Here is a 14135-nt window from a genome sequence, read left to right as displayed (position 1 = left end):
ATGAGTGACGTGGAGCTTAGAAGGTTAATCTTACAGTAACAATAGTAGCTGAGCAAAGGCCTGAGTGTATTCAGCAACCTGCTGCGTTTGAGTTTGCTTGGTAACAGATGACTCAGAATAAGTCAGGAAGTGTACTTCTAAAATGTCTTTGTTTCCTCTGTAAAGTGTAAAGTGTGCATTTTTTGTTGTTATTTTGAGGAGCTGTCTGGATGAGGTTTTGAATAACCAGGTTTTTCATTATTATCTTTTATTTGTTTATATTCTTTTTTATTAAGCTTTGAGTAGTGGCATTTAATTGAAGCATTCATTCAATGTGTTGCATATATACTTTCAGTTGGGTTAGTACACATATGAGAGTGGCCTCTGTCTGGTTGTGAGTTTTAGTAGGCGAGGTGAGAGGTGAAACAGAGTGCCTGCAGAACTGACAGTTTTGTTGCAGAGCATGCATCTGAGGTTTTGGAGAAGCGAGAGCGAGACAAGCTACAGGAAGCACCTGGCTTGGAGGCGAAGAAAATGTTCTTTTCAAACTGAGTCAAAAGTCGTTACCAGAACATTTGTGGTTTTGAAAGTTATGCATGTATTGTATCTGTCTGATGCATGAGGGGGCGTCATAAATAATACTATAAATGCTATAAAAACAACTGCTTGTCTATTATTGGGCGGAGATCGACGCTGAGTGTGTGACAGTGTTCATCTCCCCACGCGTGTGTTTATTAAAATCATCGTTTGACCTAACCCTCCTGGACCAGTGTTGTGATTTGAATCCCTCCTGTGTCCCTCCTCAATATTTGAACCCTTAACACCCACCAGGTATTAAAGCCATAAAGTCTTTGAATGAAAACAAACGCTGTTGTGACAGTGATGTACAGTCTTGTTGGTATATGTATGATTTCTATACATTTTACATCAGATAAAAACTTTGGTTGTAAGCTTCAGATAATTATTTAATAACAGCGAGACATTTTAAATGAGAATAAGAAAGTATTTCTTTGTGCCCACCTCTCCCTGTTAATGCCCCACCTGGCTCCCCTGGCAACACTTTGCTAGATCCGCCCCTGCACAGTTACCAGCTGTCAGCTACATAGAAAGGATCCTGGTGTTATTTGTCTCTCAGAAACAGATCATAACTTCCCTTCAACTCATTCATGTCACCTAAAAGGTAAACCTGTTTCTCCATCACCTGTTCAGCTCTGATGATTCAGTAAGGACGTCTCCTGGTTTCATCTTCATGTTTCCCTCTCACCAGATAACCAAACCGACATCATGACCAGCAGCTTTACAGCTGTGGCTCCAGCAAACATCAGCTGATACTAGAAATTAATATTAAATAAATTCTAACAACAGCTGATCAAGCTTAAACGTGCTGGTGTTGTTTAGCGCGACATCCGCTGGTTTCCTCTTTCTGGTGCAAAGTGGGCGATAAAGAAACAAGAGAGAAAAGCCGATCAGCTGATCATTGATCAGTTTCATGATTAAAGTAGAAACAGGAGAGGGAGGGGGAGAGAATGAGTGGAGAAGAAGAGGCAGCTGTGCAGCGTAACGACAGAAAAAAATCCACCTTTGTGTCTTTTTCCATCCTAGACAAACTGCGTCCCTTCTCAGCTCAACACCAAACGCGTAATAATTTCTGTGAATGTGGGACGATTCTGTCTTTTTACGGGACGATTGGCAACTCTACAAACTAACCTTATGAATAAAATAAAGTTCACTATCAGTAACATCATAGCACCACCCAGCTGTATAGAAACTCTGTCATGCTAGCTAGTACGCAGTACGAGTTTTTGTAGCTGACTGAAAAAAGTCAGCACAACGAAAATAAACTCCACCTAAACTTGGTTTATATCTGATAGATAGACTGCAGGTCATAACTTCTTACCTGAAGTTCAGTTCACCTGACACTCGGACCGGCGGCTGCCTCGGGTCTCTGCTCCTCCTCCCTCCCCTCTCCCTCATCCACCTGCTGGCCTCCACCACTTGTTAATTTTACTGAATCTGTGGAGGCTCCGCGATGCCACCACCAAACAACTGAGTTATTTTTACACACCGGCCAGCATCTGGCCAATCCACCACCTTTCATTGTTTATACCGTTACAAAAAATAATAATAATAATAAAAAAATCATCAGGCCACCGAGCAAGAAAAGGCCAAACCGATGGCCAGTCCAGCTATGGTCGTGCCATCAGTTAACCCTTCCTAGGGTTGCCGACCCCTGTATTATACATACACATTAAAAGTGAACCTCTGTCCAAATATGCACTCAGTTTACTTCTCATTTACTGTGAGCATCATTTTCCCCAGTAATTACGGTTAAGATATGTTTTTTTTTTTATTCCAATCCATTCTTCATTTGCAGCATTTAAATAACCTTTATCTGATTTGATGGTTTTGTTACATACTTTAAAAAAGTGTTTTGCTTTTCTTTCACAAATGTGGGGATTAAATTGTGTTAAAATGTACAAAACAGTGATGTCATGTTTTGTGACGAGGACCCAGGCACAGAGAGACTTGGCCAGAGAGGCACTGTTTGCAAGCAACAATGCCTCCACAATTTACGGAAACTTTTGGAAATCGGGTAGCCATCATTGTAGACTGTTTTGAAATTCGTACAGAACGACCATCTAATTTAAAGGCTCGTGCTCAAATGTACTCACACTACAAGGGTACACACACCATGAAATATCTGATCGGGATTACTCCACAAGGTTCAATTTCATTCATTTCTAACGGGTGGGGGGGCCGTGCATCAGATAAACACATCACAGAGCAATGTGGAATACTTAACAAGCTGTTACCAGGGGATGTAGTTTTGGCTGACAGAGGCTTTGACATCAGAGATGCGGTGGGAATGATGTGTGCGGAGGTTAAGATCCCAGTATTTACAAGGGGCTTCTGTCAACTAGATGCCAAGGACATAGAAAATACACGAGCCATTGCACACCTAAGAATCCATGTCGAGCGAGTAATTGGCAGTTTGCGCAACAAGTTCAAAATGCTACATACCACCATGCCAATCCGTCCTCTTCTTCCATGTGAGGGTGAAGACGTTACCTTCATTGATAAAATTGTGAGGGTGTGTTGTGTTTTGGTTAACATGTGCCCTAGTGTGGTAGTGAAACCAGGCACACATGAGACTTGTACTTGTTAATTAATAATTGTGAAAACTCTCAGTATGTCTCTGAAGACATAGTACTAGTAAAACCTTTTTTTTTTATGTGTTATTGTATGAACACACTGACATTACGTTATATAACCATTTCTGTACCCGTTTCACTAAAATGACGTTATAATAAAAGCAAGATAACAAATAACTGTATTTCACTCTTTATGTTTGACAATTGTTACATGGTAAGTGCTGCAGGTTTAAAATCAAGTTATACATATTTCAATGCACTTCTGACAGAAAACTAGACACCAGTGGTGTCTACAGTGTCTACAGTGGTGGCAAACACAGCGTGCATCATCGAAGCTGTGATTCTCCCAGCACGCCACACATACCATTCTGGGCTCTTGTGTTGCAGTCTTGTGTGTACCTCGATAGCTTCTGCCTGTTCTTCAGTAACTTTTGCTGCATTTATGTACTTTACACAGTGCAGTTGCAGCTCGGTAAGACCAAGGGACTGTGCACCTGTGTTGTGCAAACGCGCCAGAGACATTGGTAATGTGGAAGATTTAACAGTGTGTGATGTGTAGTATTTCTCCAATCCAGACAAACACACTGCTTTATTGTGTTTATGAAGTGTGTCTAACACTGGTGACAACTCCTCAAACGTAGCAGAAGGAATCTTTCGTTTTGAAGGACGGCTTCTTCTGCCTTTCACCACAGACGGTCCGTTTATATTTTCATCAAGAGTCTTTTTTTGTGCTGCTGAAGATGTAAAGTCAATGTTATGGCCAACCTCTGGCTGTATCTTGGTTGTGTTCCCCGGCAAAACCCAGTAGGCTGGTTCATCTGTGACAGTCTTTGTGCCACGGATCCTCACTGTTGCCTCCACTTTAAATAGAAGTGCAGCGACATGGGTGCAGGTCTCAGCAACTCTGGCCATACAGGTGCAGTTTCGACCTTCCCCGTGGTGCTTACAATTACCCATGGTCGTAATGCAGGTTCATTCAATCTTTGGGAGTGCAGTACCTGTAACATACAAGGACAAGGTTGATGTAAAGACAATAAATGAAATGAGACAGGGAGGACACGAATTGGCGTTAATAATTTGCCCGATTATCAATGTGTTAATTTGCATCTACTTTACAATTATGGGCACATAATATGATGATAACGATATTTTAGCAGTTCGATGATAAATGTATAACATTAATTATGGTGGGGGGTGGAAAATGGCTATTACACTTGATGCGCTTCAGCTGACTTACCTTGGTATGAATGACGACGTACTCAGAGTTTGGCGGCTTGAAAATACCCAAATCTTGCGCCCAGCCGTTGGTAAATTGGATGTGCGCCTCCAGTGACTTGTAATTTCGGAACTGGTTCGCTGTGTAGGCGCTTACTCCACAAACAAGATAGGCGAAGACATCGGGGTAGGACAGTGGCGGTAGGTCGTCTGGGTCTTTACTCCACTGCCGTATTTCGTACGGGTCCAGATTTGCGATGCACTCTATTTTTTTCAAGTAACACTGCTTCGCCTCTGGACGCAATCGGTCTCTATACCGTCCGTTTTCTTTTGAGCTGCTTTTAAGCATGATTCTTGTCGTAGTCGTTCCAGCAAAGTGAATAGGGCTTTGGATTCGTAGACCCCCGAAAATGGCGCTGCACTCCCATAATGCAATGCATTGCGTGACGTCAACTCCAAAGCCCTATACCCCGCTTGTGGAGGTTGCCATCTTGCAAATTTGGAGCCAGAGTCTGCGCAGGAGTGACTTGAGGTGGAGCGACTGTGTAACGCTCCCGCCCACACACCCGCTGGACGCAGTGTTGCCAACTTAGCGACTTTGTCGCTATATTTAGCGAGTTTTCAGACCCCCTAGCGACTTTTTTCTAAAAAAAAAGTCGCTAAAAAAAGACGTGAAAGCGCATATCGCTTTTACTCTCAACAAGCAGCGGGTGCTGTAACGCAGTCAGTTCTTTTACTCTTATGCTGTTTTGTGGATCAGGTTTAAAACTACTTATAAACACACACACACACAAAGTAACTCCACCAGAGTGCCTATTTCGGGGCACTTTTGCCGGTCCAAGCCCGGGTAAAGGAGCAGGGTTGGAATTGTGACATTACAAAAAACAATAATTGCTAAAAGAAATTTAATTTGTAGTTCTAAATAAATTCTAAATGCATTTAGGACGTTTTTTGCTCACTTTATGTCTCGTCCACGATGTTATTTCTCTCTCCAGCAGCGTAGGTTACAATCACATTAGCATGACCAATTATGCAAATTAGGTGATGACGTCATTTAGCGACTTCTAGCGACTTTTAGGACAACAAATAGCGATTTTCCTTACTGAGGAGTTGGCAACACCGGCTGGACGTGACCGCAAACACGCCCCCCTACACTTTTTACGTAGCCCGGCTGGTTTACCGCAACTGACAACTCGTTTAATTAAGGTAAATACATCCATGTCACTGTTATAAAAAAGACACACAGCTTATCATCTTATACATATAAAATCACTCTGTTGTTAATTCGTTAGTTAGATTAGCCGCTAGCATACGCACTGTGTTGGAGGCTTGTTGCTAGCTAGTTAGCGATGCTACACACCTGCTACTCTTAATAGTCTTCAACACTTATGTTTTTTTAATGTATTTTTAGACAGCGATGAGATCATCTGCACACTCCACGGAGGCCCAGAGTTACTGTTAATATCAAAAATATAATGCTGTCCTTTGAGATTTTAACATAAGACTGTGAGTGTCATGGATCTAAAACTGTTTAAATCTTCAGAGCCCTCTACAGCCTGGTAACATGGAGACTTTAAAAACATCAGCAGAACGTTTCAGTAGTGTAGTCTAATTTGTTCTTTTCATTTAATAATAGAGTCCATATTATATCAACAGCTACATTCACCCTGGAGAGAAACTAGTGAGGGAGACCATCAGGACCAAGCTGGGTTTCCTGGGTCCAGAGGTTTGGAGAAACTTCTTCCCTTTCTTTCATCACAGCTGTCCTGTGCCATAAGTTCTGTTGACCCGCTGTAAGAGGCATCATTTAAGAAACACCAGGAAGACTGAAGCTCATCGCATTGATCAAGCAGGACTCATGATCTTCACCAGCAGCTCCCTCACAGGGAAATCTTCAGCACTCCTCCGTAGGCCCGCCCCAGGAGATGGATAAACCCAGCATTTCATCAACACTGTGATGAGACCTTTGGTTTGTGTAATGTTATAAATACTCAGATACTCCCCAGAGGCTCCGGACTTTTACATAAAGATATTATATTCAGTCCTGTAGAAAGTTATATATTTAAAAGTATGTGATCCTCTCTGGTTACTCTGGTATGAATAACTCTGAATCACTTCATGGTAAATAACACACTATGTACAAAAAAAGAAAAAAAAAAAAAAAAACGGTGACAAAATTCCAGATGACAAGTTTGTAGTTCAACATACAAGTGACGACCTTTGACCTTCATCAGGTTTTATTTAATTGTGTTAGAGAAAATCTCATATGCTCTTCATGCAGCTGAGTACATCAAGTGTTTATAACAGAAGCTGTGCAGGTCTGAGATCAGCAGCTTTGTGAAACACCAAACTGAGGTCCTGTTAATGCTGATATATAGTGACACAGTTACATGAGTGATTAATCCTTTTGTTTTTTTGTCTTTAACTTTATCAATAAAACAGCTGCAGCTTTCACTACAGCACGTGTGGTACTTTAACCTTTGTACTGTTTTCATCAGTTCATTTTACAGTTAACATGTGAACATGTTGGATGATCTGTCTGCTGTCACTGGGTGGTGCTGAGGTCTGAATCTGAGGGCAGCTCCTGTAATCACAAAGACAACAGAACCATCAAACTCAGATATAAATTTTATCCCTCAAAATTGAAATAAAGCTGATTCTTCTGTCCTCACACACTCAGGATCTGAAGTTCTTCTCTTACATTTTTTTCAGTATTACAGTACACTACAGTACTTGAATCCATAGTTCCTGATTAATGAGGAGTTACTGAAGTACAAGCTTTTTAAAAAAAATGTTACTGTCTTTACAGATGTGGCAAGAGACTGAAAACATGCTGTTGTTTGCACATATTTAATATTCGGCTCTGCACAGGAGCTGAAGCAGGGTGCAGCCTGTTGCTTTTACAGTATAATACTTGTAATAAAAGTACAGTAACAGTAATTAGTGACTGAGCAGCCCGGAGCGTTTCTCTTGATTTCTTTAGTAAATTCATTCACCTGCACAGCTAAACGAACCCTGACAGCCGAGTGCTCATTTTAGCTAGCTAGGTCTCAGGAGCTAGCTAAGGACGGTAGTTACGGATTAGCTTACAAACACGTTTAACTTACTGAAAAAGTGCAGCAGGGCCTCGGGTCCTTCTGTCGGGTAGTCCAGTTTACTGAAGAACACCTCAGGCTGTCAGGTTAAAACACTCGGTCGTGTTTTCGTAGCGTAAACGCTGGCCCTCCTCTCAGAGCCTACGCTCTATCTGCTATTCGCGAACAGAGATACGCAAGTTTCTCCGTGACTGCAGCTGTCAGTCAAAGCTCTTACGATGACGTTTCACCCCAATTTAACATCACTGCGGTAGGAATTAGAATGAAACTTATGGGAAAGGAGACCCCTTGAACATCAATCAGCGTGATGAGAACTATTGAAAACAAAAGAAAGAATCTTTGGAAAAAAATTATCTAAGGAGAATTTATTTATTTTAGTCTGATTCGGGAACTGGTTCAAATTCGAAATAAAATGGGCAGCAAAACACAGCTGATTCCCCCATCACATTGTGTTGTGGAATTGGATTACGTACGTGTTACATAGTTACTTGAGCATTTCTTCCCTCGATGGAACCAGCAAGGAAAAGAAAATTTTCCCCTGTCTGGCAACATTTTGATGTCATCTCTCCTAATAAGGTATACACACTGTAATAAAGAAATGATAAGTACCATAATATAAATAAACCACACCACAGATCCTATAATCAGATTTCTGTCTTTTTGTTTATTAAAAGGTGAAGTGTTTGCTGTGCTCTAAAGAACTTGGATACAGCAACAACACCTCATCTATGCTGAGGCATTACAGAGCCCTGCATGAGAACAAGGAGACTAACCAAGGTGGACCAAGCTCAGGTGAGTTTTTGTAGGTTTTAAGGATACAGTCATTTGATACATTTATATTCCCCATGTAATTCATTAATATTTGGGTTCTATTTACTGAAATATGTAATTTCTTAATGTTTTTTTGTTGTATCAGGGGAGAGGAATGATGTGGATGAGGCCTTGGTCAACATGGTGATAGAGGATTCCCAGCCCTTCACTATTGTGGAGGACAGTGGGTTTAGGAAGCTTGTTAAAGTTTTGAACCCTAACTATGTTCTCCCCACAAGGCAGGTGTGTATCTTAAAATATGAAGCATGTTTCCATTTTGCCTTTATTTACATATTAAGTACTGTACCTTCTTTTGTTTAGGCTTTGAAAGCTATGGTGGACCAAAGATACAAAGAGTCCAAACAAAAAGAAAAACTGACTGTGGCCAAGGTTTCTGCAGTTAGTTTGACATCTGATATGTGGACCTCCATTAACACAGAGGCTTACCTAGCCGTCACCTGCCATTTCATTGACTCTAACACTGCATTGCATTCTGTAGTGTTAGGTGTTCAGCACTTCCCTCAAGCACATACTGCTGTCAATTTGTCACAAGTAACAGCAGCGCTCATGTCAGAGTGGGGCATTACAGACAAAGTTACATGTTATGTGACTGATGGAGCAGCAAACATGGGTGCTTGTGCTAAGGAGCTTCGTTTGCGTCACAGTAATTGTGTGGCACATACATTAAACCTAATGGTCAAAAAAGCTCTTGATCAACACACGACGCTGTCTGACATCCGGACTACCTGTAGGAGGATAGTGGGATATTTCAAGAGCAGTACAACTGCTAAGGTTTGTTCCATTATTTCATTACTGCTTTGAGGTGCTGCTGCAGTAACACAGCTTGAATTAATCAGTTTGTGTTGGCTGTTTTTCTAGGAGAGGCTGACAGAGGTGCAGGAGCAAATGGGCCGGCCTGCACTGAAGTTAATTCAAGAGGTGGATACACGTTGGAACAGCACATTCCAAATGCTTCAACGTGTTCATGAACTCAGGGAACCTATTGGAGCATCGTTAGCTGGCCTGCACACTGATATTTGCTCACTATCCTCTGAACAGTATGACCTTATGGCAGAATGTCTTAAAATACTCTCCCCATTTAATGATGCCACCACTGAGCTGTCAGAGGAAAAGCGAGTGTCTGGATCCAAAGTAATTCCACTTCTAACAATGTTGCACCATGCACTAAATGAAGAGGAAATGGGAGTTGTCCTAACTCCAGAGAGCTCCACCATGGTTGAGTGTCTAAGGAGACAATTAAAGGAGAAGCTCTACACATTGCAGTCAATGAGCATCATGTCACTGGCAACATTGCTGGATCCAAGGTTCAAAAAAATAGGCTTCTTTAGCCCAAATAAAGCAATGGATGCTGAGAAGAGACTTATTTTTGAATGTGCTGCTATTTTGCGGCACGTGGCCTTCTCATCAGCAGCCTCATCATCAAAAGCTTCTCAGCCTGTGACTCAAGGTATATGAGCACATTTCGATTATTATATTGTATTTAGTTACTTACATTCTGTTTGTTTTAGGTAGCAAACTGTGGAATCGTTTGGACACCACTGTTCTGGAGACAAAGACCCCAAATGCTACTGCTGATGCAACAGCTGAAGTACAGAAATACCTCCATGAACCAAATATGGGCAGACTGGAGAATCCGCTGGAGTACTGGGCTGGACACAAATTTCTTTATCCAAACTTGTATAAACTTGCTGTGGTTTTTCTTGCAACCCCTGCTTCATCTGTGCCCTGTGAGAGGATATTTTCAAAAGCAGGAGAAATCCTCTCAAAAAAGAGGAACCGTCTTAAGCCCAGCACTGTGGAAAAGCTGCTATTTTTGAATAAAAACAAATGAAAACTTTTCCCTAGTGTCATGAGCACTGTTATAAAGTCACAACCACATTCACATCACAACTCCCTCCCTTTTTGTTTCCATGTACATTCCTGTGTTAAGCTGCCAATTTATTATACACAAACATTAATTAAATTAAATTAATATAAAATTAGTATAATATTAAATATAACTAATATTTAGAGTTTAGTTATTGGTGTCATGAACAAAAGTAATTTCTTTATTCATTCAACTTGAAGCGCCACACACTAGTTTGTGTCATTATTGAGATGTACATAAGCATGATTACACAGTTACACAATCATCCCAAAAACTCTGTACTGATAGTTTCCACTTTCTCTTTTGTATCAGACATACTGAGACAATATTCGGGATAAATAACCATAAAAACAATTTATTTATTCAGTTTAGAGGTTTACACATCACATCATTATAATCATTGAGCCCGTTTCACTTGAATCGTCCACTTGATGGCGCAGTAGAGCAAATGAATCATCACAATGCTTCGAACCATGAGTCGACCAGTTGGATGGAAAGCTTCATTTCATCACGAGGCTTCATCTCACCATCACTACATTTTATGAGTGAGCTTGACTTTAAGTGACTTACAGGTTTCTTTGAAAAATACTTTCTTATATCCAGGTTCTTCCTTGTTGCTGCCGTCCTCCTCTCCTCCTCGCAGTGCAGGCTTGCCGCTGCTGAAACTAAACAGAGCTCCAATCACATTGGCCATATTTGTCACGTGACGTAGGACTCCAGTAGAGAACGTAATTTAACTCTTTCTGCACCGCTGGGTGAATGAGACGCTGACAGATCGTTTTTTTTCTTTCTATCGGGTTTGTTTTTCTTTCAAATTATTGGTGGGGACAATTCAATAATCGCTGGATATTGGTGGGTCCCTTCCGTCCATGCCAAATCTACGCCCTTGGACTGAACAGTCGTTTAGCTTCTAGTTTAATCGGCTTTGCTGTGTAATCTTTGCTGCCAACAGTGTAGTGAAACATTTAAGCTGTACATGAAAGTTAATGGGTAATTATGATGATCTTCACCACAAAGATTTTAAATGAAAGAATAAACAAAGGGCATGAAAACTGATTCTTATGTCTACTGTGTATCTTCAGTGTGAATGTTGAGTTATATTTGAGTGTCTGCATTTAAAGCACATATTAATGTATTGTTTCGAAATCCATGTTGGTACACAGGAAAAATTACTAAAGAATGTAGAATTAGAACACTATCTGTATTTATTTTTTTAAATAGTTTTACATATATTTTACTATTTAAAAAAATACTCAAGAAATCAAGCTTGCTGCCTGTCTTGTACAGTAATTTCATTTGAACATAGGTTTGATTTAGTGGAGTCAGTTGTTCCCATGCATCATTCTGTAAGTGTGAGAATGAACTAAGATTAGAAAATGTCAAAATATAAAGTGTGATTTATTTTTATTCATCACAGCATCCTAAACTTTGCTGAACTTTTTGAAATATAAAATGAACTCACTGAGTGTTGACTGTCACATTTCAAAGCACCAAGTAAAGTTAAACTATTAAACTTTAACTGGGTCAGACTTGTTACTGCATGCTGTAACCAAACATACCACACCCTGCATCATGTGATTGGCTCTTGGTTGCTCTGTAAGAATATTTCTTTAGTGCCTCCCTTCACAGATGTGTCTGTATCAGGATGGGTCTAAACAACATGGTGTAAATGCAGTTGCTGGTGAGCCTCATTTCCTGTAGGAGGTGAAAAAGAGCAGAGATCTGTTTCCCTTCAGAGCACAGAGGTTGTTTCTGTTCAGAGGAAGTGAAACTGTCTGACAGTCACTGAGAGACGGTGAAACGGCACAGCACATGAATCAAATGGATCAAACAAAAATCTGCTGTTCAGTCTGTTTGGATCTACTGAAGGATCCGGTGACTATTCCCTGTGGACACAGCTACTGCATGAACTGTATTAAAAGCTTCTGGGATGAAGAGGAAAAGAAGAAAATCTACAGCTGCCCTCAGTGCAGACAGACTTTCACAGCGAGGCCTGTCCTGGTGAAAAACACCATGTTAGCAGATTTAGTGGAGGAGCTGAAGAAGACTGGACTCCAAGCTGCTCCTGCTGATCACTGCTATGCTGGACCTGAAGATGTGGCCTGTGATGTCTGCACTGGGAGAAAAATGAAAGCCTTCAAGTCCTGTTTAGTCTGTCTGGCATCTTACTGTGAGAAACACCTTCAGCCTCATTATGATGTGGCTCCATTAAAGAAACACAAGCTGGTGGAGCCCTCCAAGAAGCTCCAGGAGAACATCTGCTCTCGTCATGATGAGGTGATGAAGATGTTCTGCCGTACTGATCAGCAGAGTATCTGTTATCTCTGCTCTGTGGATGAACATAAAGGCCACGACACAGTCTCAGCTGCAGCAGAAAGGACTGAGAGGCAGAGAGAGCTGGAGGTGAGTCGACAAAACATCCAGCAGAGAATCCAGGACAGAGAGAAAGATGTGAAGCTGCTTCAACAGGAGGTGGAGGCCATCAATCAGTCTGCTGATCAAACAGTGGAGCACAGTGAGAAGATCTTCACTGAGCTGATCCATCTCATCCAGAAAAGAAGCTCTGATGTGAAGCAGCAGATCAGATCCCAGCAGGAAACTGAAGTGAGTCGAGTCAAAGAGCTTCAGGAGAAGCTGGAGCAGGAGATCACTGAGCTGAAGAGGAAAGATGCTGAGCTGAAGCAGCTCTCACACACAGAGGATCACATCCAGTTTCTACACAACTACCCCTCACTGTCAGCACTCAGTGAGTCTACAGACTCATCCAGCATCAATATCCGTCCTCTGAGCTACTTTGAGGATGTGACAGCAGCTGTGTCAGAGGTCAGAGATAAACTACAGGACATTCTGAGAAAGGGATGGACAAACATCTCACTGACAGTCACTGAAGTAGATGTTTTACTGTCAGATCCACCAGAGCCAAAGACCAGAGCTGGATTCTTAAAATATTCACGTGAAATCACACTGGATCCAAACACAGCAAACACACAGCTGTTATTATCAGAGGGGAACAGAAAAGTAACAGCAGTGAATCAACAACAGTCTTATTCTGATCATCCAGACAGATTCACTGACAGGTGTCAGGTCCTGAGTAGAGAGAGTCTGACTGGACGTTGTTACTGGGAGGTGGAGTGGAGAGGGGGAGGAGTTCGAGTAGCAGTCGCATACAAGAATATCAGCAGAAAAGGACGGGGTTATGAATGTAGATTTGGATATAATGACAAATCTTGGTCATTAGATTATTACAACAACATTTATACATTTCGGTTCAACAACATTGAAACTCCTGTCTCAGGTCCTCGTTCCTCCAGAGTAGGAGTGTACCTGGATCACAGAGCAGGTATTTTGTCCTTCTACAGCGTCTCTGAAACCATGACTCTCCTCCACAGAGTCCAGACCACATTCACTCAGCCGCTCTATGCTGGACTTTGGTTTTATAGTTATGGAGACACTGCTGAGTTGATTAAAGTGAAATAGACTGAAGTCTTTCATATTGTGGGTTTAAATCTGTATTTTAGTTTCATTTTATTTTCTCTCCATCATTTCTGCACAGAGATCAGCTGTCAGTCAAACATTATGGGTGGTACCTCCACATCTTCTAGTTGTTCTCTTGATGTTTCTGAGTTTTTAAAGGAGATCTTTCCTGTGACTGTTTATGGAGGCTATCACTGCTCATCATCATTTTGATTTACTAAAATATTTCTCCACATGAAAATGTAAACTTCTCTATCCTCTAAATGTTTCTGGAAGATTTGTATTGAAAAATGTCGACATTTCTCTTTATGAGTATGGCAGACCATGTGTGTGTGTTTGTGTTTGTTTTTGTCAAAATCATCAAACAAAAGAGGAAAAACTGTGATTTTAATGAATGAATTCATATATTGTGTTGATGTTTTATTGTGTGAATAAACTGGAAGGTTTGACTATAAATCAAACTTTGAACAAAGTCTTTTCTTCTGTCTTCATTCCAGGATCTCACTCAAATCTGATGCAGAA

At 41.1% G+C, this 14135-nt stretch overlaps 3 protein-coding genes across 3 annotated transcripts; all 3 read left to right on the top strand.

Moving 5' to 3' along the window:
- On the top strand, positions 1-3145 carry LOC148097650 (uncharacterized). Its single transcript, XM_087832367.1, has 2 exons — positions 1-23; positions 2494-3145. The coding sequence occupies exons 1-2, from the start codon at positions 1-3 to the stop codon at positions 3143-3145; spliced, it is 675 nt and encodes a 224-aa protein (XP_087688493.1).
- A 5991-nt stretch (positions 3146-9136) lies between these two features.
- LOC148097649 (zinc finger BED domain-containing protein 4-like) lies at positions 9137-11226 on the top strand. The gene is made up of 3 exons (XM_087831308.1): positions 9137-9719; positions 9781-9999; positions 11222-11226. The coding sequence occupies exons 1-3, from the start codon at positions 9158-9160 to the stop codon at positions 11224-11226; spliced, it is 786 nt and encodes a 261-aa protein (XP_087687434.1). The 5' UTR covers positions 9137-9157.
- Positions 11227-11790: 564 nt separating this feature from the next.
- On the top strand, positions 11791-13900 carry LOC148097648 (tripartite motif-containing protein 16-like). Its single transcript, XM_087831481.1, has one exon. It carries the CDS (start codon positions 11952-11954, stop codon positions 13614-13616), a length of 1665 nt encoding a protein of 554 aa, XP_087687607.1. The 5' UTR covers positions 11791-11951; the 3' UTR covers positions 13617-13900.
- Positions 13901-14135: the final 235 nt, after the last annotated feature.

This window comes from Neolamprologus brichardi, chromosome 18, assembly GCF_056152115.1.
Source record: "Neolamprologus brichardi isolate AB-2024 chromosome 18, ASM5615211v1, whole genome shotgun sequence".
Classification (NCBI taxonomy): Eukaryota; Metazoa; Chordata; class Actinopteri; order Cichliformes; family Cichlidae; genus Neolamprologus; species Neolamprologus brichardi.
The sequence above is the reverse complement of the archived record's forward strand: the minus strand, read 5'-3'. Positions and strand labels throughout refer to the sequence as shown.